Source organism: Kickxella alabastrina, assembly GCF_025024165.1.
Source record: "Kickxella alabastrina strain RSA 675 chromosome Unknown BX661scaffold_18, whole genome shotgun sequence".
NCBI classification, from domain to species: Eukaryota; Fungi; Kickxellomycota; class Kickxellomycetes; order Kickxellales; family Kickxellaceae; genus Kickxella; species Kickxella alabastrina.
The window spans coordinates 144394-169963 of NW_026251489.1; the positions used below are offsets into that span (position 1 = coordinate 144394).

The window sequence follows — 25570 nt, forward strand, 5'->3', positions numbered from 1 at the left end:
AATAGTAAAAACTACAAAAGGAATTGATTTAATTGCTATAAAAGTATAAATATACTCTTGGTAATACAGAATAAAAATGCACAGCTATAATTTAAAATTATATTTGTCGTTAATAGGCCGCTTCTAAACCTGGTGCTCAATTTTTTAAGTTTAGGCTTTATATATTTTATACAAAATTTTAATTTTAAGAATCCACGCATAAATTCTAAAAAGTTGGTTTTTAATATTGATTTGTACAACAAACTAGCAACCATTTGTGCAAGTTTTACTGATGTGTGCAGTGGGTTTACTGTATACTAATAATATTACCGAGATGTTGTTTGGGCCATCAGGGTAAAAGATACACCAAATACAAAAGTTGATGGTTCAAAAAATTGACAATTTTAATGTCTGCTGTATATTTAATCAATTCATAATATGTAAAAAAATAAATTTCAAAATTAGCTTCCCTAAAAATGAACAAATTAACTAATTCGTCGCGTTTGGCTCGTTGCTCTCAGTTCCTGCCTCGCTCAATAATTCTCGGCAATACTCAACGACATTCTCCAAAATGGCCAACAGCTCCTTGGCAATAGTTGGTGCCATGCCAGTGCGCACTTTAAACGGATCAATCATTGGAGTGTTCATATCGTCTCGCCATTCAACCGGCAATGCGGATTTGGATAATGGAGAAAGTGAACTAGGCGTGACTTTTGAGGCGGATGATTCACAGTTGCCATGGTTAAAAGGCTGTTTCATATTTGCATCCCTGCCATTCTCACTGCATCCCGCATTGTCGATTAGAATATTGCGCATCATAATCAACAATTCTGCAAGAACATTGATATGATCCACACTACTATCAAACTCGTTGAGAATAGATTTAAAACTGGAACTGTTGTCCAAATTGTCGCGCTTGTATCTGGCAATGTCCTTCAATGTTGTGCTGTCAACCCAATAGTTGATTTTAGCACCTGCAATCCTTCTGTGCTCATCTGTGTCACTGTCATATTTAGACATGCCATTGAGTCCAAATGTCCCGAGCCACACCAAGACATAAATCAGTGCCTCCCAGTCGTCGAGCTCGGTGCGCTTGTTGCTGTTGCCCTCGAGGTTGTTCACGCTCATGAAATTCAGTGTGCCGATATGCTCATTTTGCGGCATCGCGTCCAGATTCTCGCAGTCGATCGCATGGTCAAAATCAATCAACATGCCCTTGACGGTGCCATCCATCATACGCCGGAAAAAAGTTGCCTGCTGAGATATCACGGTGCAATATATTACAGTGCTCGGCAATGGCGTGGTGAGCGCGCATAGCATCAGCAACAGCGATGATCAGCTCAGGAATGGACTGGAGTCTATCAAGTGGCATGCCAATCGGCGACGTGGCAATGCGCTTGTGTGCACAAAATGGCAGCTTCCGAATCTTCTCGCCGACTGTGACATTGTCAAATAGGTCCCCAAGAATACTGCGTGTCGTGTCCTCGGTATATGTATTGCTGCTGCAGCACTGGAATTTAATGCGACCGCCGGCTTCGAGGACCGGGTATGTGCCCGCAAGCTCTGGATAGCGCTCGAGTGTCCGGGTGATCTTGCGCAGATGGGCAACCTCGTCGCGCACGTCATTGTCGCCACTTCCATCAGCCACCTCGGTCCAAGCGTCCTTGATAAAAACGGTGCAGTCCTTGCTTCTGATGCGACTGTCTCTGGTTGGCTTCTTATCTGTTGCTAGGAAGCACCGCGTGAGCCGCCCAAACAAATGACTAGCCTCAATTAATATGTGGCTACTGTAGAATGTGCGTCCAGTAGATCCATAAGAACCGGAATTGCCACCGCTGCTGTCCGTGCTGTCAGCACTGTCCGTGGTGGCTGTGCCAGGAACCGTAATCTCCCAACAGTCGAGGTCATGCAAGTGCTTAATGCTTGGGTCGAAACCCAGCCGGTGGTCCTCGCTAAAGGACAAATTAACAAACAGCTTGATGACCTCGCTGCGGCCCGCCTCGGTGCAAATGTCCATGGCTTCAGAGACCAGAACAAAACTGCATCCAAACAAGTATGCCTGGACAGAGCTGCTGCAAATAGTCAGGCCCCACACAAAGCGCCGGTTGGGCTGCGCGCGATAAATGCGGCGACAGTGTTTAGACAGCTGCAGCGCGGCATCGTCCACGTCATCCGACGACGAGCCCTTCCCGACCTCGATGGCGGCAAACAGACCGGCGTATCACTCATCGTTGTTGTCGATTACGTCTACATTGCCGTCCAACGTTGCCTCGGAGCTATCAGTCGTAGCGACAGTGGCCAGCGTAGAGTCGATTCCCAAGCCAATCCGAACAGTGGTCTGGTGGGTGCAGTCGTCTCCAGTACTTGTAGTGCTGATTGGCGCAGTGGACGGAATGAGCACTCGGCGTGGCTCGGGGCGCCCTTGCTCTCCATTGGCATGCTGATGCATCCCCTGAATAATACGAGATACGAACGAGGTAAATGTCTCGGCGCCCTTGCTCACGTCGCCACTGCTGCTGCTTCCGTTGTGGTCCCTAGATGTGTGTGTGCCTGTCCACCTGGAAAGCGCATTGTAGTCCTGCCTGAGCTTGCTCGCCAACTAATCAATGGCGGCGTAGCTCGAGCGAGCTAGCCTAACGGGCCAGACCGAGTCGGCGTTGATGAGCTCTTCCAAAATAGCCAAGTCGCCGGCCGGCGTGTGCTTGGAGCCAGATGAAAGCTGCTCCATGGCCCGGTGAACAATATCAGCAACTGTGGCCGCCCTCTGCTTGTATTCCGCAGCCACTGGTGGTGCCAGTTCGACGACGCTGGGATGTGGTCCGCTGAGATGTCGCCTTAACTCGCACATAGCCGGCTCCATACGCTCAAACATCTTTTGTCTTTCCGACGAGCTGGGCTTGGCATCAATATGGGCGTTGCTGGGGCAAGGGCCGGGTGCTGCGTCGACCTGCTCGTCACCAGCCGGACTGCCTTCTTTTGTGTTGCTGCCTAAAAACAATTTAGAATAATAAAATGCTGTTAGTATGCTGTGAGCGCACCAAAGCACTTTACGCTGGCCGCAAGAATATGTGTCGGCATGTGCAGCTGTCTGCAAATAAAACAAACAAACACTTACTATCGGACGGCGTAATAGGCACAGGCTGGGCTTTGTTCTGGCGTGGGGCTGCTTTCTTCTTGTACACGCGTTTTCTGTTGTTTTGTGGCTGCGCAGCGTTGGCAACAGTATCCGCGTTTTCCTTGCTCTCTCGCCTGACGGTGCCTGCTTGGAGGCCGCGGCTGCCTTTCTCTTTGTGTTTGTTGGCTGAGAAGAGTTCATCTGTCGCTTATGCCGCTTTGCAGTGACTGGCTGCACCAGTCATTTTGATGGACTCTCTTTCGCAGAACAACAGCGGACATGGCGAAGGTGGCTTTAATGGTAAAAAAAATAGTATGAGTGTGAAAGTGAAAGTGAGAATTGGAAATGGAAATGGAAATTGGAATTGGAATTGGAATGGAAGCGAGATGTGAAGTTAAAAATATTTGACTTTAAGAATGAATAATATAAAAAGGTAAAATTGAAGTAAAATGTATTAGAATAATCGCGGAAGCATAAAAAGAGAAAAGGAATGTGATTTTATTTTATATTTTTATTGGAATAACCGAAAACAAAATGTTTGCCCACGAGTTTGAAATAATCTGTTTATATTTCACTCTGAAGCAGGTTCGCATGGTTATTGATTTGAGCAATCACGAGCTGGATTCATTCTTGGTGATGACAACAAAAAAAAGATTTACACGACATTTTGATATTGAAGGTGAATATAGAATATGGCATACAAAATATATAATATAGAATGTATGCGAGTAATATATGCAATACACTCCATTTATGAGCAGTGCAATTGCTAAGCGCATATTTTCTTTTAGCGCTTAGTTTGTTGGATAATTCTATTTGCAAAAATAGGAATTGGCACCAAAAGTCCAATAACAACTTTTTGTTGTCGAGCCAAATACTTGTTTATTCTGAATCAATGGCATCAAAAAATTTGATTAATTTTTTACTTGTTATTTAGAGTATCTTTCAAGCTGGAAAGTGAGTGAGCGAATTGCAAAATGAAAAATGAAAACACGCAAACAATACAAATAAAAATTATTTTGTTGCTATAAACAATACCAAATAATGTTGCCTACTGAAATACATTGCTATTGTTTAAAGGCCAATTGTGTGCTAAAGGGCGCAATACTATTTTAGGGGCACGTGTGTGGGTGGGTGCAAGTACAATGCGCCTCAACCAATATCAATAAAAAATTAAAGACACTAAAACACGAACAGTCTGAATTCGAGTCGTATTATTGATATTACATTCTATTCAAATATGCCGTGTTCAGCATCGCAGACGTTTGGTCCTTTGTGCATACGTTTGTTAGGTCTAGCTATTAAATTGCGTGGAAGTCCTTTGCACTAAATGATAGCATTAGCACAAAGGCGAGTTTTGACATCAACATCACCAACGCTTAAACCTTATTTTTTAATTTTTATTATTACCAACAAAATTAACACGAAAACCTGGGCGAAAAAAGGAGTTACAAGCTCCATCATACAGAGTACTTCTTTCGAGGAACGCGATTTGGGTTCAGCACACAGTCGGAGCTGGCCATAACGATGTACCCGCGGTTAGCCACCAGCCCCCGCTTCGTCTGCATAACGCTGTAACTAGCGACCCACCGCGGCCGCATAAAGTCGATCTTGTATCCCAGCGGGGCCACCTCTGTGGTCGGAAACTTTTCATTAATCTTAAAGTCCGTCGCCAGAGTCTGGAACGTCCAATCGTTCAGCATCTCGGGCTGTCCGCATGAGCGCCCACAAATATACCCCTTTCGCGAGCATATGCCCGCAGCTCCTCATCGGGACCTTGGTCCTGAGGTTCATTTCCGGGCATGCGAATCTGCACAATATCCGGTGTGATACCGGATTGGCAGCAGAGCTGGTCTAGCTGCTGCTTGTTGACGTCGCTGATGCCAATTTTGAGTGCTTCGCCGGAGGCGCGCAGTTTGCCCAGGGACCGCCACACCTTGACGTACCGGCTCATGTCGGTGATTGCGTCTTCGGGGCATGCGGTGGTCGGGCTTGTCTCCAAGCTGTCTGTGCTGCTGGTCTCTGCGTGTGCTGGCGACACCCCTAGGGGCGACCCTACGGGCGACTCTAGTGGCGACAAGTCCAATTGCCCTGTTTCCCGATCCTCATTGTCCTCGCCATCATCTTCGGCATCTTCGTCATTTGCTGATATCTCGGCAAACGACACGATAAGCTCGTCAATTTTCACCATCCCTAGCTGCTTTTCCACGCAGAGCAGCGTCTGTTTGACGTACATGCTCGATGGCCGGTTATTGGCGTCAACAGCGGCTGGGAGCATAAATATCTTGACTGAAACCCTGTAGTCTGTTATCCCTGTGACCTGGATATTGTTGCGCAAATTGTACGGATCCAGGATCTCCAGCATATTGAACTCTGGATCGAAACGAAACGACGTGGACACGACCAACGCGGTGTTTAATGTCTCTCCCAACGCGTGTGCCAACTAGGCGATATAATGAAAAATTTTAACAGAGGTTATTAACAAGATGAAGGTTGCTTTTTGCTCAGATAAAGACATGAAAAAATAATTGACTCGGACAAGATAATAGAAAAACCTATAGAGCGCGGGGGCGTGTGTGTGCGCGTGAGAAATTTTCTTGTTAAAGCAACTTACTTCTTTTGCTGGCTCGTTGGCCGTCGTACTTCGTGCGCTGTTGCTGGTCATGAGATTGTCCGTGTATATGACGACCTTACGTGGTGTGGTTGGCACCTTTTCGGTAATATCCTGTCTCCTGCGAGGCATTTTGTCGAATTTGTCAACAAATGATAGGGCCTCTAAATTGAGAGACTGCCAAATGACGGGAAGGGATTGTGTAACTGTGTGTTCGTGTTGGTTATTAGGTGGTTTATTTAAATAAAAAAGTGAATTTGGGTGACAAAGAGAAAAATAAAATAAAAAGGTGCGGCTTTCCGAATACAGTTTGTAAAAAAAATATTAAAAAAAGCTACAAACGTCTTTTTTTCTACTTGCTTGGCTACTTAAAAATAAAAAAGTTTTTTATGCCGCAAAAAAACAGTTCCTTTTTGACCGCTAGAGCGGAATGGTGTGAACGAATGGAAAGAGAAAAAGCTTTGATCAGAAGATTTGGCTGAAAGAACCACATGAGACGAAAGGACTAAAAAAACACAAAGAAGCAAATGTAATTGCGCACTAGCATAAAAAGCAAAATAGAAAATTTCCGCTTTTTTGGTCAATTAATCAGTATCTTTTTTGTTGATGCTTTTTTATTTGAATGGTATTTTTCTACAAAACAAAATGCTGGTTTGTCATCAGCAAAACTGCTTTATCAGCGAGCAAAAGAAAAATGAAAACAAATGTTTTGGGCTTTATTTTGCTATTCGACACTAGATAACAAATGTAGCTTTGTCGCGTCTCCAAGCAGGTAAAAAAAGTAATTCCTTAGTGAAAATCGCTCTTATTTGTTCATGTTTGGCACAATCACGTCATTTCAAATGCAGGCGAAAAAAACTGCGAAAAAAAGGGCTTGCCTTTATTAATTTGGCTTTTTTCTCCGGAAGCAACTCGAGTCGACTCGAGAGTAACTTTGCTTCTGCTTGGTAATTTGCAAGGATGACACTTCACTGTAACAAATTCCCCCAACCTGCGTGGGGGGATAGCCTTGGAGATTGTGTTTACGCGTTTGCCTTTTACATTTCGTTAAAAAAGGTAGGAAATATCATATGCCTGATACGCAACCTCTGCAAAAAAACAAAAGTCATTTCGGCCTTTTTTTGCTTGTCGCTGTCGCTGTCATTTTCTACTTTCCATATATATATATATATATATATTTCAAATATGTATCTGTCAAGATATTCCATTTACCATCTACATAAAACAATTTGTTCTGCTCATCCTTGCCAGCTGATTGCTGCATTGCTGTGTTGATGTCCATTTTCCAGACGAAGACTATTTAGACACATATCCGCATCTATACTTTTTTTTTCTCAACGGCATCTCATCCATCGGAGCGGCCTCTGAATAACAAGGCATTGCCGATCTTCCTAAAAAAACCAGAAGTGCTGCCTTTTTTCTTTTTTGCAGATCACAGATTATTTCCAGACGACGACAGTAGTAATAGCTGGTCACTACCACCAAACTGTACTGAACAAGAGCGATACTTGCAAAGTGTTTTGAAAGATTTAAAAGATGGTTAAAAATGCGATAAATTGAAAAAATAAGATAGGATATTGTGTGGGTATGAGTATGAGTATGAGTGTGTGGATCCAAACAAAAAGGTGATAAAAAAGGAGGGATATGGTAAGAAAACAGGCCAGTGCTGTTTTATTGGAACCGTGTTTATTTTGAGCTCACAGCAGTCCGCAGTCGCGCAGGTTGGTCTGAATGATAATATCATTGACCGCCGCCATGACAAACTTTATCTGGTTCGTGTCTGTCGCGCACGTAAAGTGTGTGTAGATCTGCTTGGCATCCGACTGGTTCAGCGACACAAAGCGCTTGAGGATGTACTCGGATGATGCGTCAGTGTCATTACCACCATCAAAGTCTGGGAAGTACTTCTTCATTGGCGAGCTCGGTAGCTTCTCGCGGAAAATGTCCATCTTGTTGAGGAACAGAATAATGGACGTCTTGACGAACCACCGCGAGTTGCAGATCGAGTCAAACAGGGTCAGCGCCTCCTGCATGCGGTTGACCGTGTCGTCCTCGATGAGCACCTGGTCGTACTCGGAGATTGCCACGAGGAACAGAATTGCCGTGACGTTCTCGAAGCAGTGGATCCACTTCTTGCGCTCCGACCGCTGTCCACCCACGTCCAGCATGCGGTATGTCAGCTCGCCCACCCGGAAGATGGTCTCGTTGATACCTGTGGTCTTGACACGCGAGCGCAGCACATCCTGGTCTGTCGGCTGGTAGCCGTCCTGGCAGATGCGCAGAATAGAGTCAAAGTAGTATGACGCAGAGTCATTGAGCTGGAACTCGTTCGAGCGCCCAAAGCATTCGCGCACTCCGCCGTCCGACCACAGCGCCTTGACTGCGCTGGCCACATCCGCTGGTAGACTTTCCGCCTCGATCTGCCCGGGCATCCGCATGATGACGTCCGCGTACCCCTGTAACTCAGGGTGCTCCAGCCCAATGTGCAGCGAGTCCATCGCCTCTAGCAGGACGCGCATCGACTGGATTGTGTTGGAGAAAATAACCTCCTTGAACGACTCGCGCTCCTCATGGCTGTATCCGCCGTCGTGGATGAGCTTCATCTGCTTAATGATGGTGCTCTTTCCGGACTCTCCAGCGCCCAAAAGTAGCATCTTCACCTCATTGCGCAGGTTCATGCGCTCCTTGCGCAGCTGGTTGTCGATCTCGTCATTGGCCCGCTTCTCGTCCAAGTCTTCTTTGCTAGCGCCACAGCCCATTTTGATAGCACGTTTGCCTTTTAGCTGATGGATTTAAGAAATGATAAAAATGCGCCGGTTCTTCCCTCGTTTGTGGTCTATGGTATCACGAGCGGGAAAAATTAAATGGGAGAACAAAATGTATTCCTTGCGTTCCGGAAAGCGTATGTGTTTGTATGTGGTTTGAGGTCGATCAAGTATTCGTCGTCGTCGTCGTCGTCACGAGGCAGAGAATAGAATAATATGGCGTTTAAAAGAGTAGAGTAAAATATATAAGTGGTGTTTTACTGAATTAGTGAAGGAGGGTAATTAGATAAATAGACGGTGATAGAGACAGGTAAAAATGGCAGTGTGTGGGTGCGATTAACAGAAGTGGTAGAATAAGAGTTTACAGTGTAAGTGAGCAAGAAAAGAAAAGAGGAGAAATAAAAGTAAAGAGAAAAAAGTAAAGAAAAAATTGGGGGATAGACGCCATTCATTTTTCTGGGATTCATTTTCTGCCCCTTTTCAAGTTTTATTGTATGCGCCATTTGTAAAATAGGACGAAAAAAGACAAAAAACAAGGTGGGCAGCCTGGGCCAAACAAAACAAACAAACAAGTTGGAAGTGTGAGTATTTTTTTGTTGGGCAAAATCCAGCACAGAAAAAAAGAGGGAAGAAGGGGACCAATGGGCCGATTAGGCAGACGATATGCAATGCATCCAGTTTAGTGATATGGCAATGACAACAAAAAAGTATGAGCGATGACGCGCAAACAAAAAATAAACAGCAGGCACTAAACCTCGCTTGCAAAAATACAGCAAAGAAAACGCTACCCCCGAATTCGGGGGTAGCGTTGTTAGTTGCACTGCAGCTGCAGCTGTGGCTGGTGCCCTTTTTTGCTGCTTCTGGTGGTGCTATCGCCATCACTATTCCCATTGCATGGAATGCGTCAAGGGACACCAACCGCAGCACAACCGGCTGTGCGAAATGTAACAGGCTCAAGGGACGGCATTCAGCAGAGACGCAAAGAACAAAGGAAAATCCCGACGAAGCAGCAAGATTGGGTCGGTGCAAAGGAATATAACATATCGAGCAATCTCTTTCTAGCCTGCTGCTCATCAGCTCAAAGCAAGAGGCGGGGAGGAGGGTGCAGAAAATCAACATGCATAAGCATGTACAGACGCTCAAGACGCAACAGTTTAGCGCTGGAACATGTGGAGTAATCAGGAGACATTGACTGATTAATGGATGGAAGGTGAGGTGGAGATTTGTGTCCACAGAAAAGCTGAATTATAAATATTATGAGGCGCAGTATATTTATGCATTGCTTGTGGTCGCGTTTGTCATCCAGCTACAGATGCAAAGCACATGGCGGTCGGCCATTCATGCACCCAATAAAAGCAAATAAAAGCGCAAAAAAAATAGAAAAACGCGAGTGAGTGGCTTGCACGCTGGTTTTGTTGTCGAAACAAACTCGCACCTGCTTGTTCGCAGCGGCGGTAGTGGTGGTGGTGGCGGTGGTGGTGTTGAAACCAACATCATTATATTAGGTTGGCGCCACTTGTAATAGCGTTTTTTATTTGGACCAAAATTAGACTAGACAGGATTGGCCCATTGATCGAAAGTATGCGTAAAATTGCTAGAGATATAGCAGTGCACCTGCTAGTGAAATTATTAAAAGTCAAAATGTTTGGGTGCTGCATTATACAGTGGCGCTTGATATTGTCCAAAAAGTCAGTCATTCTCGAAAAAAATGGAAACACGCATGTAAGCGGAACCAACGTCAAAAAAACAAGCGCAAAAGTTGTAGGAAAATGAAAACATGTACTTAATATTCTGAAATCCTATAGGTCCATGGCCATATTTCTGATATGCGAATGCACAAAAGCCTGGAAGCTTGCGGGAAAATGGATATGCGCGGCAAGGCAAAGTGCACATGATGCCAACGTAATTTATAATTTTAAATTACACAAAAATAAAAAACACAAACCAGACTACTCATTTAAAGGCATGACGATTGGGAGAAATACACGCAATGGAATGGTGCTGGTTGAAGCGGGCTTTCGTATTAATTACAGACAATTTAGCGACAGTTGGCAGACAATGGAATGCTGGCAGCAATTTACATTATGTTTGTTTGTGCGTTCCATCACGAGAAGGGAATAACAACATGGCCACGATAAACAGACGAAATGCAACTGGTTTGCCATGTATGCAAATATTGAATGCGTGTTACGGCTTATAAGCTGTGGGACATTAGGCTATTGTCGCTGGAAAAAGGGAGGGCGACGTCCTTGTCGATGCCAACAAAACAATGAATCAAGGAAGCAAATATTATTTGGCACTAGCGCAAAAATCAATGTTTTTCCACTAAAACTTTTAACAGCTGCTATCATTTCTTTTGGAATGTGGTTAGTCTAAAAACGAAGGGGTGGGTAGCTAAAGCAGTAGTATTGCCTTTTTATTTTGTCTGGAACTAGCAGTAGAGCACAGGAACACGCGCCACTAAAAAATAAACGAAGAAATAGAATTTGGAACGAAAAGTCTAAAATACTCCAAATGACCAAAACGAATACTTACACTTTCCGATTAAGACCTGTGGTTGAGATGTAGCGTGTGGGTCTGTATTTTTTTATAATAGCCAGAGTATTTAAGACAAGAAATATAATTTTTTATACAAATAATAAAGTCGATCAGGTGGATGCAGTATTCAAAATATCAAAATGGTGTAAAAAGCAATATTCGAAAGCAAAGGAGAAAAAAGGCGAAACAGTCGAAGCAACAACAGCAGCCAAAAAATACTCGAGCGATTATCTTGTATTATTATCATTGAATTTGCTCTTGTTAATACCAGCCCTAAAATATGCGCGCATTCGCAGCATACATCAATTGAATTGATTGTCTGCTTGTAAGAAGAAATAAATAAAAAACAGCCAAGCTTTTTTAATTGCGGCTCATCTACAGCCTGCTTTCATATTTGAACAATGACGATATTTGCCAAAAATAGCGGCTATGTTGATGTTTTGATACAACCACCTCTTTGTTTTACACTCGCCGCTCGCCACTCGCCGCTCTTGCTTCCGCTACCGCTTCAGCCTAAAGTTAAATTCCATTTTTGGCACATGCCTGGGTTATTCTCGGCTTCTCAGATAGCCAGCAACCACAATATGAGCGGTTCGTTGCTTTTGCGCACCCGCTGCTGCCTAAAGACTGGCTATATATCGGCTCGGTTTTGAGAACTGACTTTTGTAAGGGAGCCAGGACGCAATCGCGGGCTGATCGGAATTCAGGACCAGGCAAGCAGCCAAACTGCCAGTGTGTCAAAAAAGTACACATTTGCATTAAATTTAGACCCCACAGTGTGAGAGAAAAAACAGCATGTGTAGTGCCCTCGGTTTTCCGTTTCTTTAACAGCGTGGGACATCTTGCCAAACCAATGCTTTTTTGCACTGTCATTCGACTCGGGTCTGCCTCTAGCTGTGCGAGAGCCATTTTTGTTTTCAATTTGTATGCGGCCAAATCAGATATAGTTAGTTAATCTGAGATGGCAGGGCAATATGCACGCTGGAAACCCCGTCTGTTTTTCCGACGCTATTTGTTTGAAGATTTTCTAAGAAAAATACAGCGTTTTTTCTCCCCCCAAAAATCAGGATGTGCAATTTATTTGTCGGCCAGCCGAAGAACTGGTGGGCGCTCTTCAGCACACCACTCCATCTGCGCAAAGTGATCGACATTACAATTCGGCAATCAAGAAGGGGCGATGGAAATAAGGACATAGAGAGAAAATAAAGATATCTTTTGTAGAGCTTCGCCAACCCAATATAATCTTTTACCGCTTGACCCGCATTGAGCCCAAATGAGTATATACTAAAATGGTTAAAGTCACAATATCATAAAGTAATCTGCCCGACACTTGCAAGGCTGAAATCCAGCTTTTTGCCCATTGGAGCTGCCTGCAACCGGGTTGCTTTTTTCTCCCACGTGCAGCTCGTAACGACCAGGCCTTTGGTAAGTGTCAAGCACCAAGTCCGATAAATTAAATTGTGGCTGTTGCTCGACTCATATACCAAATCGACAGCCATATGCCGCTATGTAGCGGCAGCTTGCTAGCAAAATATAACACAGCTCCGTAACGGAGCACGAGCATATTTCCTTAAAAATAACATGATAATTGCGAAAGGCCTGCATGCTTTTTGTCTTATGCCCTTTTCGGTAATGGTACTGAGTGGACCAAGGTACTGGTTCAGCACAACAAATCTCTTGAAGTATGCCATTTAAAGGCGTATGTTGTGTGGCGGTGCTCTTTGAACCAACGATGGATGCGGGCAGCCGCTTTGGGCGTGTCATCAGCGAGGCGCTGCTGTCCAATAAAAAAATTTTGTTTTCAAGAAATTTTAGTTTGAAAAAATGTTCTGTTCAATGCATACTTTTTTCTTCCCTTTCTTGATGCCACTCAATTTTTAAGAAAATAAGACCCCGTGGCCCGTCTCAGAACAATCAAGTTCGCTATCTCTGGAAACTTTTCTGCAAATTTTTTTTAACAGATTTGTTTTCACCCTTCAACCCTTCCTTATTCGCTTTCAGTTTCCGTCGCCTTTTTTGACATCCCTTTTAGTGCAATGCATATTCCGTGTGCTGAAAATGCCGTCATTTTTTAATAGATCGTACAGGGAAAAAAATTGAGAAAAAGGATAGGCGCGAAAACAGATACACTATAGCGCCTAATATGCTGATAGCGACACTGGCTGTCAGCACCCATGGAAATATCATAAACCTGATGTGTTTACCTTTTTTTTCTTCTCTCCTCTTTTGTTTTTTATTTCCTTGTTTTGTTTTGGCTTTATTTTAGTGCTATTTTCTATTTCAAATACGGTCGCCGCTCAGGTACACATAAAAGGGTTTCTTTTTCTATTATTTATTATCATAGGCGCTCATACCTTTTTTTTATTAAACACAACTTGACTGCTTGTCTTTGGAGAAGACCGCATTTTTGAGTATATTTATTTGCACGGCGCTTGTTTTTATGCCCATTTTGATGTGCTATTATTCATCTTTGTTGCCCCCACATAAATATCCTAATTTCCGTTAGTCGCTGTTATTAGTTTTTATTCAGCATCTGACCTTTTTTTCTATTTTTTATTTGTCATTCATTCATTCATTATTTATTATTTGTTATTTGTTTGGGCTTTTTAAAAGCTTACCGCACTTTGATACATACAGTCTAAATGTGTACAGACAATAGTGTAAAAGAGGCTACTACTAGACTTTTATTTATAAATAATCACTTTGGTCGCCTTCAAATAATATTTTGAACAGCTTTATATTATTTTTCACTTTTTTCACTTTTTTATAGCTCACACACGCCTTATTTACATTTTTACGTTTGGTCGCGTTGATTGCTGCAGCTACCTACAACGCGGCTCGCCTTTTATATTTACCGACTACCTGTTACCGCTTCCGCTGAATCTACCCCCAATTAACAGTACGCCAACGAATTCTTCAGAATGACTGACACCGTCGAGCCGCAGCTACAGTATTCGTTAGTGATTGTCCAACAGCCCAAACGGGCCAAAGCTTATGAAATAAACAACCGCGAGCGACGGCCCATTGATCCATGCCCTATCTTACAGCTTCAGGTAAACAACCCCGACGGAACCGAGAATACAAAGTAAGTCATTTGCCTCGGCGACACACAGCCAAACTGCACTCGCTACCGAGTATTACTTGGATTATTTTGGTGAGGGTGTTTTCTCGTCGCTGCTGGTATTAAAAAAAACAAAAACAATTATGTGCATAGATAAAAACATATTGGGAATTGTAACAAAAAAGTCTTGTTTTTGTTTGAATACCACGCAGACCACAAAAATGGTTTTGTACGCGTTTTTCATTGTCCAAATAGTACTAAGCATTCATTATATTGACTATATTTGATTAAACACTGTCGTTTGCGCGGTCATTCATGTTGACCGAGTAGCTTGCACTGGAGTGGCGAGTTTGTCGTGCACGCGTTGTTATTCGACGAAAGTGGAACCAGAGAAATCTCATACGTTTCTGACAATTTCAACTTTGCAGATGCTTCTTCTCACACAATCATGGACGAGGGTCATAATACCATGCTGGTGGGTCTGACAGTATCATCCGTTTACTATTTGCGCGACCTGGAGGACATTTGCAGATGTTTCTTCTATTTCTCGGACATTCAAGTGAGACAACCCGGTCGGTTCCGCCTACGCTTTGGGCTTCTTCGATTAAATACAGAGGATATGAACCCAATCGAGTCAAAACCCGTGCTCAAGTATGTGTTTTCGGACCCGTTTACAGTGTACACGTCAAAGGATTTCCCCGGAGTCGACGAATCGACGGCGCTTTCAAAAAAACTCAATCAACAGGGGCTTGGCATTCCAATTCGCAACAAGGGGAGGTTGAAGCGAGATGACGACGAAGATGGCGAGGGTGATGTTTGCGGCGTGGGAAGCAGCTGTGGTGGAAACAACGATTACCAGTGGAGCTGAAAACCTGGGCGTCCATTCTACTCCGCAGCTTTTTTGATTGTCTGGTTTGTCCACTATATCCAACGAACTCGTTCAATGTTTCGTATTATTTTATATATTTATTTTTGCCAGTATCTTTTATTTTTAAAAAGTATTGGCCGTTTATTTGCTTTTGTTCATTCCACGGCAAAAAAATTTATTTACCATGCAAAACGAAATGAACACATCGAGAATAAGCAAATCCAACTGCTCTTTGTGTTGCCACAAATACCAAAATCTGAGCACCACCGCTGTGTTTCTGCTTGTAATTTAATAAATCAGAAATGAACAACAAATATCCGCATGCATCGAAAACTTCCAGCGATCAGGCAAAAAATAAAATAATAAGAGAAAAATAAAAATGAGCTCTGTTTATGTTCAAATGTAAATAAAAATAAACCTGCCATATTTTTAGCGTTTATTTTATTTCTCATTCGACTGCTTACCAACAAAGTGCATCCAAATGTATTAATAAAAAACAGGTGTTGTTATTTTCGGGGCAGAAAGTGCAACAACATAATAAATGCAACTGCTGCATTCATGTATTTATTTTTTTGCGAAACTTATACCTGTTCGTCCCTCCCTTCTTTCTTTCTTTCTTTTCCTCTCTCTCTCTTTCTCTCTTTCTCTCTTCCAGCGCATTGCATATTTTCGTTAATTGGATATACAGCAAAAACCATTTCTGTTTAATTTAGGTGATCACTTTTCGGGCCAATGGAATACGAGGTTCACAAATTTTTTTATTCAAATACTCGCTATTCTTGAACATCCATATTTCCCTTGTTTTGAAGATATCAAAGGAAATCGCTCCCCCGACAAATGTAATTTTTGCGCTTTATAGACAGCCTATTTGTGTTTTTTCACGTCTCTTGAAATTACCATGTTAATGGTGGCCAGCAATAATGTTTTGAAAAATGTGTTGACTGGCCTATTAAGCATATTCAAATTAACAATGTTGAAATTATTTGGCTCGCATGGTGGCGTTTAAGCACTAGAAACTCAATTTTTACACATGTCGAAATCATGATTATCCAAACGTAAATATTAGAACAAATTTGAATTAACAGATAAAAATAATATTGGAACACGCAATTCAGTATAAATAAATAAATAAAAAGCCAGAACCATTTTTTTCACGGTTCTAAAATTTTTTTCAAAAAAATTGTGTGGGGATTAGATTTGTACGGATCAGAATAACGAATAGGCGCATCATCATCCAAACTGAGGAAACAGAAAACAGGAAACAAAAACGTATTGTTTACTACTCATCTTACCACCTTCATCAGATCCGAGGGGGGAAACGGAATGACGAGATGGATGGAATGGAATGGAATGTTGGGTGGGAAAAAGGAATTACACATATCACGTTTGCCAAATCATTATTGTTCGCAATGATTTCACCATATGGAAAAACGGTATGCAGAACAGAATACACATGCATATCAAATGCCGAACGGAAACGATGGGTGAGTGGGAAAAATGTATTTTATAATGCCGATTGTCCGGCTCTTGACGTTTTTTGTTGGGATTTTCAGGGAAAAAAGGATAATAAAATGATATATCACCCGGAGATATTTGGAATAGTTTCCTATTTTGATGTTCGGAAAATATATTCACGGACAAAAAAGTGCAAGTAGCCGAGTGCATAGGATATGATGTAAAGAAAGGTTTTCTTGTATTTTTTGCATTTCATTTACACGGATCTAGCCATTTGCATCTACAAGAAAACGGATTGTGTGTCATATATATTGTGCACATGTGGCCAATGATATGTGACACCGGCGCAAATAAACATCAATTGTAATTGTAATCGTTATTGTGGCTGAGGCAGAGACATGCCCAACTCGAATTACTTTTCCCAATTCTCAAAATAACAAAATGGTAGAAAGGAATCACAATAATCAAAACAAAAACGTAAAACGTTACAACGTGCGTGTGCACACAATTCAAACTGTGCATGTTGCATCTTTCCATTCGCCACTATTTTCAAAATAAAAAACACCCAAAGGTATTGAGAAGTATTGAGAAGAGGCGTTCATTGTGCTCTGTTTTTGCATTTTCCGGTTGCCACATCACTAAATATATGTTTATATTTTTCCGTGCAATGTTGGATGTGGTTTCACTCTGGCCCTATAAATACTCCATTTTCCACTTCATTCCGCTCTGCTCATTTTTCTCCTGTTCAGCATCATCCAAAAACAATAATTTTTTTGCAGCTTGCATTTTCATTTATTTTTCTTTTCTTTTCCGCGTCCAACCAAAAAATACATAGTCATCAACCATGTTGTCACATATTGTTCTTAGCCCAGTCTCTGGCCGCACTCTCAGGCTCTCTGAGAGTCCCTCTGAAAAACGGGACCGCGAATGGCCCTCGAACACTGATTAATTTTATATTTTGATTTTTAATAGTGATTTCGTTGCCGTTTAAAAATAAATAATAAAAGGGCCAACGTGTTTTATGTCACTCATCGAATCACACAAATATCGTTGATTTAGATCACTTTATGTATGTTTTATTGCCAGTTCGATTATCAATAAATCAACATTGTGTTTTATTTATTCTGCAGTACCCAATAACTCGACCAAAATTAAGCCATAGAAAAACAATTTAGTTCTAGTCGGACCCAAAAATAAAAAAGCTTTTATCCGTATATATTTATTGCAACTCCTGTTGTGCTTGTGTGCGTCTAATCGCTGGCCGAATATCATCCAACAAGCCATTGGTCGGTCGTCTAGAAAACATGGTTGTCGGCTGCGGAGTCGAAAAGGCCGAAGAGCACTCCTGCAAAGTAGATGCGCGCTTCCTAAGCGCCTCGCTATCTGCCGACAACGACTCGCCGACCACTGTGGCGGCCACTGACGAGGAAAACCTTCGACCACTCACACCGCCTGGAACACCATCCCTTTCTCCAGCCTGGCTTTCTGTGGTTATCTTGGCCAGCGCCTCGTCGTGCAAGGCGGCCAAATTGACGTCAAAGATATTATAAACAAAACGCCTCGACGACAACCTATACCGATACTTGCCTAACAGATGCATAGCCTTGTTGTACAAAGAAAGGAGCCGGAAGTAGTGCGGGTGCGAGGTGCGCAGGCGCATTAAGGTCTTGGATGCCTTGTTGACCAGAACATGGTTGCCCATCAGAATGATAGACTCGATAATCTCCTTTTGCACCGAGTCAACATCGTCTGTGACATCGTGCTCGCGCACCAGGCCCTCGCTCACAACATAGGTGCCGTCGAGCATGCCGCCGGCGGCCCAATCGGAGGCATTGAATATAGATTCTAGGCGCCGCGGCACCGCATACTCGTATGTGCCATGGCAGGAGGTGCACATAAGCCACCCCTTTTCGCGGAATGTTTCGGCTGCAAAGACGCTGCGGGACAAGAGCGCCAGGGCATACATACAGGTGCCTTTAATAGACATGGAATTGGCCTGGCGTGCAACCTCAGTGAGTTTACCAAGGGCATCGAATGGCGCAAGCATTAGATAGCCGTCGCGCGAGGCACCCATGGCACCGATAGCCCACAGCGTGGCCTTGAGCCCCACAATGTCTGCCGACAATTCCGAGTTCCATTGAATATTTGCCAGTGTCTCGAAAAGAAGCCGCGGAATGCCAACTTCCTCGAGAAAAGCGCGGCCGCCCGTGTTCTTGGCCAGTTCTCCAAACAGGTGCGGCGGCGTCGGGGGCGTCTGCGGGCTCGTCGTCATCATCATGGATCCGTCAGGTGTGCTGCTGAAAAGAGGCCCAAAGGCTAGGGCGCGTGAGATATCTAGTTCAACAAATTGGACGTAAAAAATGCCCTCTAGAGCGCCCCACGCTTCCATCTCGCTGTCAACGATGCCCTGGCCGCGGAGGTATGCAAAGCCGCACTCAGTGCCAATCAAGCGCAGAATCAGAGGCCTAATGTCGGTAATGACCGTGAGGTCGAACATGGGGTGCACATCAAGGAGGTATGCAATGCGCGCGTCGCATTCGGCGGGGCCGAGATGGGGGTTTTCGCATGGCAGGTCGAAGGCCAAGACAAGGCACTGGGCGGCGGCGCTGCGCACGGCGGGCAGCGGATCAAACAGAAGGCTCAGGAGCACGTCGATAGCCCAGGCGGTCACCGAGCCCGGACGGCAGGACGTGTCGGAAGTCAGGTAAAGCAGGTAGCTGGGCACAAGCATGCGCAGCGGCTCGTGTGGCGACGATGACACTTTGCGCAGAATATTCCGCGCATGACCGGGTGCCGCGTAGCTCATGCTGGAGAGGATATACTGGATTAACAACACCTGGTCGGGCATCTCGACCACCTGGTAGTATGCATCGAATAGGCGGTTGCGCTCTAGCAGTGTTTCTCCCCCCACGGTGCGGTCAATTTCGCTCAAAAAGTGGAAGTACCCGGGCGACATGGTCATCTGCAAGCGCGCAAACGAAAAGCACGACTCATCGCGGCCCTTCTTGCGCGAGTGGCTGTTTTGCTTGCGAATCTCCTCGACAATGCCCAACAACAAGCGGCTCTCGTCTATGAGCAGCAGGCCGTCAGCAGAGGAGATGAGGATGCGGATGAGCTGGCGGCCAATCTCCAGGTACTCCTCATTGGCAGTTGTGCGGCTGAGATCGCAGAACTCCAGCGATGCCGGATGGAAAAAATGCGACAGGCGGACAATAAAGCCACTGACTGTAACTTCTTCAGGAAGGCGCCGTGACTGCGAAATGTGACCGAGGATGATCGTGCGGATGGCGTCCCAGTCCCAGCGCATCGGGTTATCCTCCGACGTGACACGCGATTCTTGAATCAATATCGTGAGCGGCGTCTCCTCGGCGCCCTGGTTGTTGACAATGACTATGGAGTTGCGGCTGCGGCTGCGTGACTTTGTGCGCGACCGCGAGAGCAGGGGCGGCGCCGGCGCAGAGACAGGCGTCAGTATCGGTGTAATGGGCGAATCAAGGCCCTGCGATAGCGTCGTGAAGCTGCCCGCGTACTGGCTGTAGATGCTGCCGGGGGTCTGCGTCTGCCCAATGGAGTCAACCTGCACATAGGGTGAGCTGATGGCGGAAATGAACTGCGCAATGCCGTTGGTCGCCGGCGTGGGTCCGCGCAGCGCTGGCGGTGCAACGTTCTGGTGCTGCTGCGGTGGGAGAAATTGGCTGCGCGATATATCCAGCGAGTGGCGGCCCCTAAAGTTGATAATGCTGCTGGCATCGCTGGCCGTGTACTTGTGCCCGAAACGAGACGCCGACGAGTCTTCGTTGACTGTGCCAAGCAAAGACACTGCGGTGTTCGGAATGGCTAAGTTGACTGCTGTTGCCGGTCCTGCCAGCGTCGCCGATGCTGCGCCTGACATCAATGTCGCTGATGTCGTTGATGCCGCTGCCGCCGACCTGAGGTTTCCCGTGGACGCGCTGCTGCGCAACACTCGTGCAGCATTGCCCTTGAGCCCTGCAGCCAGCCCCTTCGAACCACCGATAACGCTGGCGCTTCCAGGCTGTAGCGATGGTCTAGGCAGCGCCATTATATTCAAATGTTGCTGCGGGATAAAAGCAGCGGGGGCCGTCTCCTCGTCAGTGGTGGCGGATGCAGCGAGCGCGTGGGCATGGGAGTGAGCGTGGGCGGCGGGGGCAGATTCGAGCGCATTCAGCTGCTGGTGTAGGCGTCGCTGGCGCAAGTGATGGCGGTAAAAAAAACTGGAGGCCAGGCTGGCAGCCCACACGTCGGTCTGCTGGCTGGGCATCTGGCCCAGCGACAGGCTGGGGATAACCTCGATGCGGCTGACAATCCGGCGCGCGGCCAGCGCCTTCGGCGAGTCGTCAGTGAGCGCGGCGCCAACAAGCCCGCCGAGCGTCTGGAATCGCGCAACGTGCGACTCTGGCAGCGGCATATGCGGGTGCTGCGCGAGCCACTTGAGCAGCGTTGCGCTGGCATCGGCGACCTCGGCCTGCGACGACGCTAGTGCGGCGGATACCAGGGCGTCGACAAGCCCGGCGTCGACAAAAACAGTCAAAAGCAGCGTACGCATGTAATCAACAGGTAGCAGGCGTGTGCGTGCGGCGCCATGCGTAAGCGCGTGCGACGGCAGGCTAAACGGCGCCAGAAGGTCGACGTCAAAGCGCGGCTGCTGCTCAAACTGCACGGCGTCAAAGTCGTCGGACAGGCCAAAGAGCTCCAAGAGCATGCCCAGAAGAACCTTGGCGTTAGCGTCAGCCATGGCTAGCGCCTCGACCAAAGCGCCGATGCCGCGCCGCCCGTCGGACAAAAAATACTGCAGACCGCCCCACGACTTGAGCAGCTGCGTCAGCATAAAGGCGGCAATTTTGGCGCGCTCCATCAGCATGGGGTCCTTGCCTGCCGGCTCCGTCAGCGCGCTAATGATCCCACCTAGAGTCACGCCGGCATGCACGAAGCGCCGGGTCTCGGTGCGGTCGAATAGGTGCGCCAGTGCACTGGCAATGGCCACCGACACAGCCCAGGGCCCATCCAGCGCTGCCTGCGTCAGCGTGCGCAGGCCACCGACATACCACAGCCGCTCAGGATCGCGAACCAGACACTCGCACAGCGTCTCCAGGCATATGCCGCGCAAACCGTCGTCCGCCTGCTCGGCCACGGCCATCAGCGCCTTAATTACATGCGGGCTGAGCATCCAATCGCCGGCGTCGAAGCGCATCGTCCAGCGCACAAACTTGAGCCCCTGCTCGCGCTCCTCCTGCACGCCGTCGTCCAGCGCCAACGTGTGCATCACACAGAACTCTATGTACGTACGGCAGTACGCCAGGAAGGTGGGGGAGGGCAGACGCCGAAGCAGCTTGTATGCGCGCGCTCGCACAAACCATTTGAAGTGCGAGAGCAGCCGTGGCACGTGCAGCCGCAGTGCATCGAGTGCCTGGCTGTCGCTGTTGTGTGGTTCCATGTGCGCGCTGAGTTCGGCCAGGCAGTCTTCAACTTCACCCGGGTCGCTGCTCTCTGTGCACCTGGCTAGCCGGCCCTGCCAGTTGTTGGCTGCGTATGGCGATGGTGTCATTGGCTGGCTGATGCTGCCGTTGGGCGCCGTGAGCCATATTGGGGACCCTGATGTTGACCGTGCCCGTCCGTCAATGCTTCCAAACACGCGCTCGTTTAGAAATTCCATGTCGGCCCAGTTCTCGACGCCCGCTGCATCTGTCATTTATACGAGTCGCGAAATGCGTGTGAGAGCGAGTGTGCGTGCGAGTGTTGTTGTTGTTGAGCTGCTGCTGGGCGTAAGTGTGCAAAAAAAGAAGAAAAAAGTGAAAGTATTAAGTGCGGGCGCTGTGTTTGTGTCAATGTATAGAAATAGAAATGTACAAAATTAGAAGAAAAATTAGACTGGCAAAAAAACAGTAAACAAAAAGGCGTATTTTTTGGAGGAAACAAAAAAAAAGAGGACCAACCCAAGCTTTTGGACATGCTGCTGCTGTTGCTACTTGCGGATGAGCAAGGCAAGTAAGCGTGCATGCGCATTTTTCTTTTCCCCCTCACCTGGATCATCATCGCCCCTGTCGTTGTCTTCGTCGCCTAGAGTCCAAAAATGCATTCATTTTTTGCCCGCTTTTTATTTTTGGCATTGTGGCGATCGCCAAAGGAGGGTGGGGGTGAGCGCACCCTGTTTTATTTTTGCCCTTGCTGATTTTAAGGACTAGCCCAGATCATAATCTTGGATTAGGATTACCGGCTGCCAATTTTTCCGTGCAAAATAATTTTTTTGTTTTGGCTGGGACCGGGATTAAACAACCGTAAACTTTAACAAAAAAATTAAAGCAGAGCTTGCCGTCTTCTCTCACCTGTTTACTATTTTTTTTTAACTTTACTCAATTTCTTGAGCTCATAACCTCTTTCTCTTTTTTTTTTTAAACAAGCTAGCAGGCCAGCTACAGCTATATTCAAACAATGATTTCTGCTCTGGCATGGGTCCGCAAAGGAGTTGCTGCTGAAAAGCCCACCACATACGAGATGACTGAGGAGGAGTACTCCAACCTGCAAGCTGTTGCTTCCGAGGAGATCGCTGACGCCAAAAAGGAGCTCAAGAAAAAGTCCAAACTCGACGCTGAGATTCTCAACGATCCGGCGCTCAAGGACTTCAACCTCGAATCGTACGATTCTGAGCCCAGCGACACAGAAGACCCAGAGGGCACCAACATCAACGTGTTTAGCAACATTAAGGGCCTCTCCTACTACCAGGACGCCCAGGAGGACCCCTATATTACGCTGAAGGACGCTGACGACTCTGACGAGGATGAAGAGATGCGGATCTTCGGCTCTGACAACATTCTCCTGGTTGCCAAGACCGAGGACGACATCAGCAACCTGGAAGTCTGCGTGTTCGAGGGCGAGGGCGACAACCTGTTTGTGCACCACGATTTTATGCTGCCGGCGTTCCCGCTGACAGTCGAGTGGCTGGACTTTAGGGTGGGACGGAAGGCCGGGCAGGAGGGCGGAGGCAACTACGTGGCGGTCGGAACGTTTGAGCCAAGAATCGAGATCTGGGACCTGGATACCGTCGACAGCACCTATCCGGATCTGGTCCTGGGCAGCACGGACAAGAAGATGCTGCGCAAGCGCAAGGGCAAGCCGCACCCAGAATTCCACACGGACGCCATTATGGGGCTCTCATGGAACAAGAACGTGCGCAATCTCCTGGCCAGTTCCTCCGCCGACACCACCGTCAAGCTGTGGGATCTCAACTCGGGCAAGTGCGTGCAGTCGTACGAGCACCACAAGGATAAGGTGCAGGCCGTCCAGTGGCACCCCACCGAGGCATCAGTCATGCTGACCGGCGGGTATGATCGCCAGGTTGCGGCCTTTGACTCGCGCGCGCCCGCGGCCATCAGCTGGTGGTCGGTCGATGCCGATGTCGAGAGCATCATGTGGGATGTCCACAGCCCCAGCCATTTCTTTGTTGCCACAGAGGCTGGATCCGTGCGCTACTTCGACATTCGCAACGTCAAGGGCGGCAAGGGCGCCGCCCCCATCTATACTCTGGTGGCCCACGATGAGGCTGTCTCCGCAATGGACCAGCATCCGACGGTGCCCGGCCTTCTTGTCACTGGATCAGCCGACGAGACCGTCAAGGTATGGGACGTGCGCGAGAACAGGCCTACAATGGTCATTAGCCGTAACCTCGATGTCGGCAATGTCTTTGCCGCCAGTTTCTGCCCCGACGAGACCATGCTGATGGCTGTTGCGGGATCCAAGGGTGAGACGCGCATCTGGGATATTTCCACGAACGCTGCTGTTAGGTCTATCTTTGGCGACGCGTCGATCAGGACTTTGCCTGTGGTTGAGAAGCCGCTGGTCAGCATCGTTGATGAGGCCGATGGTGACGAAGACGACACCAGAGAGGCCATTATCGCCGAGATGCACGGCGATGTTATGGAGCCCGTGGAGGCTGTCTCAGAAGACGATGAGGATGATGATGATGAGGACGATGAGGAGGCCGAGGATGACTCTGACGCTTCAATGGAATCTGACAGCGACAACTGAAAACATACAAAATACTCTGCAACATGTTTAATACAATTAAATTACAAAATACCCATGTTGGAACATATAAAATATTTTTTATTTTTATTTGCACACACACAAGCACATATCTTGTGAAACAGAAACCCTAACAAAAAGATCTCAAACTCTTCTCCAGAAAAGTGCCTGTGACTGCGACCGTGCCTGGCTCTCACGTTCGTTCGTTTTTATTCATTTTGGCTCACTTGCCCAGACGCTTTCTCAGGGCGCGAGTGCGCTTGCGAAGCTTCCTATGCTTGTGCTTGTTCATCTTGGTCTTGCGCTTCCGCCGCACGCTGGTCATCTGGTAATCCACACTGTTGATCTCGTCCATCGGATCAACCATATCGCGGCCCATCCAGCGTGCCCCCACAGCCCTTCTCTCCCTCCTAATGCTCCACATACCAGGGGTAGGCGCCTCCTTGGCATTAACCAAAATCGTATCAAAGAACTCCTCAACAAACGCCATCATCTCATCCTGATGCCCAAACATCTGCAGCGACCCAATACCGTCGCTGAAGGAATCCGACCCCAACAGAGGCTCGGCCAGAGGTCCCAGGCGCATGGCCTCGGGGATCAGCGCATCCGGGGTCACCCGCATGTAAACGGATGCCGGCGCAGCGTAAATCTGCTTCAGCTTGGCACTAGGCACATTGGCCTCCTTCGAACTCAGACCCTTGCACATTGACAGTTCCGAAATCGTCTTAAACGAGGCTCTGGGCTGGCTGCCCATATCCATATAAGTGATCTCGGGGACTTCAACCAACTGACGGTGCTGTGCAAAAAGATTGGCGGTCATGAATTCTGACCGAGGCATCGTGAACTTGGGAACCTTGCTCCGACTGCTGAGTGTTGGGTGAATCGTTTCCGTCGGCTGCTGCTGCTGCTTATCCTGCTGCCTGACTGCCGGGAATGGTGCCAGGGGCGTTCTTTTGCCTGACATCGAGTAGTGGCGCACGCCGATCACTCCGTTGCTGCAGGCGCTGCTAGTCTCCGATGAGGATGTCGAGAGCCCGCGCTTGCCAAAGGACATAGGCCCGCTGGCTAGCCGTCCGGCAGAGGAAAACTGCCGAAACATTGGTAGCTGCTCCTTGTGAATCAATTAATGGAATAAAGTAAA

At 46.8% G+C, this 25570-nt stretch overlaps 10 protein-coding genes across 10 annotated transcripts; 3 read left to right on the top strand and 7 right to left on the bottom strand.

Moving 5' to 3' along the window:
• Positions 1-435: 435 nt before the first annotated feature.
• On the bottom strand, positions 436-1171 carry BX661DRAFT_185387 (uncharacterized protein). Its single transcript, XM_051536764.1, has one exon. It carries the CDS (start codon positions 1141-1143, stop codon positions 469-471), a length of 675 nt encoding a protein of 224 aa, XP_051390149.1. The 5' UTR covers positions 1144-1171; the 3' UTR covers positions 436-468.
• A 421-nt stretch (positions 1172-1592) lies between these two features.
• Positions 1593-2712, top strand: BX661DRAFT_43708 (uncharacterized protein). The gene has a single exon (XM_051539170.1). It carries the CDS (start codon positions 1886-1888, stop codon positions 2609-2611), a length of 726 nt encoding a protein of 241 aa, XP_051390150.1. The 5' UTR covers positions 1593-1885; the 3' UTR covers positions 2612-2712.
• BX661DRAFT_185402 (uncharacterized protein) lies at positions 2310-3434 on the bottom strand. The gene is made up of 3 exons (XM_051536765.1): positions 3332-3434; positions 3095-3228; positions 2310-2967 (listed from the first exon to the last, which is right to left on the bottom strand). Exons 1-3 carry the CDS (start codon positions 3373-3375, stop codon positions 2579-2581), a joined length of 567 nt encoding a protein of 188 aa, XP_051390151.1. The 5' UTR covers positions 3376-3434; the 3' UTR covers positions 2310-2578.
• Positions 3435-4387: 953 nt separating this feature from the next.
• On the bottom strand, positions 4388-6055 carry BX661DRAFT_185403 (uncharacterized protein). The gene is made up of 3 exons (XM_051536766.1): positions 5709-6055; positions 4824-5537; positions 4388-4803 (listed from the first exon to the last, which is right to left on the bottom strand). The coding sequence occupies exons 1-3, from the start codon at positions 5835-5837 to the stop codon at positions 4555-4557; spliced, it is 1092 nt and encodes a 363-aa protein (XP_051390152.1). The 5' UTR covers positions 5838-6055; the 3' UTR covers positions 4388-4554.
• A 1347-nt stretch (positions 6056-7402) lies between these two features.
• On the bottom strand, positions 7403-8464 carry BX661DRAFT_144751 (guanine nucleotide binding protein, alpha subunit; the record flags this gene model as incomplete). The annotated part of the gene is made up of 1 exon (XM_051533065.1): positions 7403-8464. One exon carries the CDS (start codon positions 8462-8464, stop codon positions 7403-7405), a length of 1062 nt encoding a protein of 353 aa, XP_051390153.1.
• Positions 8465-8707: 243 nt separating this feature from the next.
• BX661DRAFT_43727 (uncharacterized protein) lies at positions 8708-9698 on the bottom strand. Its single transcript, XM_051539171.1, has one exon. It carries the CDS (start codon positions 9587-9589, stop codon positions 8951-8953), a length of 639 nt encoding a protein of 212 aa, XP_051390154.1. The 5' UTR covers positions 9590-9698; the 3' UTR covers positions 8708-8950.
• A 4231-nt stretch (positions 9699-13929) lies between these two features.
• BX661DRAFT_172313 (velvet factor) lies at positions 13930-14937 on the top strand (the record flags this gene model as incomplete). Its single annotated transcript, XM_051533772.1, has 2 exons — positions 13930-14093; positions 14400-14937. 2 exons carry the CDS (start codon positions 13930-13932, stop codon positions 14935-14937), a joined length of 702 nt encoding a protein of 233 aa, XP_051390155.1.
• Positions 14938-17147: 2210 nt separating this feature from the next.
• On the bottom strand, positions 17148-22361 carry BX661DRAFT_185413 (Rapamycin-insensitive companion of mTOR, N-term-domain-containing protein). The gene has a single exon (XM_051536767.1). The coding sequence runs from the start codon at positions 22097-22099 to the stop codon at positions 17612-17614; it is 4488 nt and encodes a 1495-aa protein (XP_051390156.1). The 5' UTR covers positions 22100-22361; the 3' UTR covers positions 17148-17611.
• A 360-nt stretch (positions 22362-22721) lies between these two features.
• On the top strand, positions 22722-24483 carry BX661DRAFT_185414 (WD40-repeat-containing domain protein). Its single transcript, XM_051536768.1, has one exon. It carries the CDS (start codon positions 22840-22842, stop codon positions 24430-24432), a length of 1593 nt encoding a protein of 530 aa, XP_051390157.1. The 5' UTR covers positions 22722-22839; the 3' UTR covers positions 24433-24483.
• A 169-nt stretch (positions 24484-24652) lies between these two features.
• On the bottom strand, positions 24653-25528 carry BX661DRAFT_199655 (uncharacterized protein; the record flags this gene model as incomplete). Its single annotated transcript, XM_051538347.1, has 1 exon — positions 24653-25528. The coding sequence occupies one exon, from the start codon at positions 25526-25528 to the stop codon at positions 24653-24655; it is 876 nt and encodes a 291-aa protein (XP_051390158.1).
• Between the last annotated feature and the right edge of the window lie 42 nt (positions 25529-25570).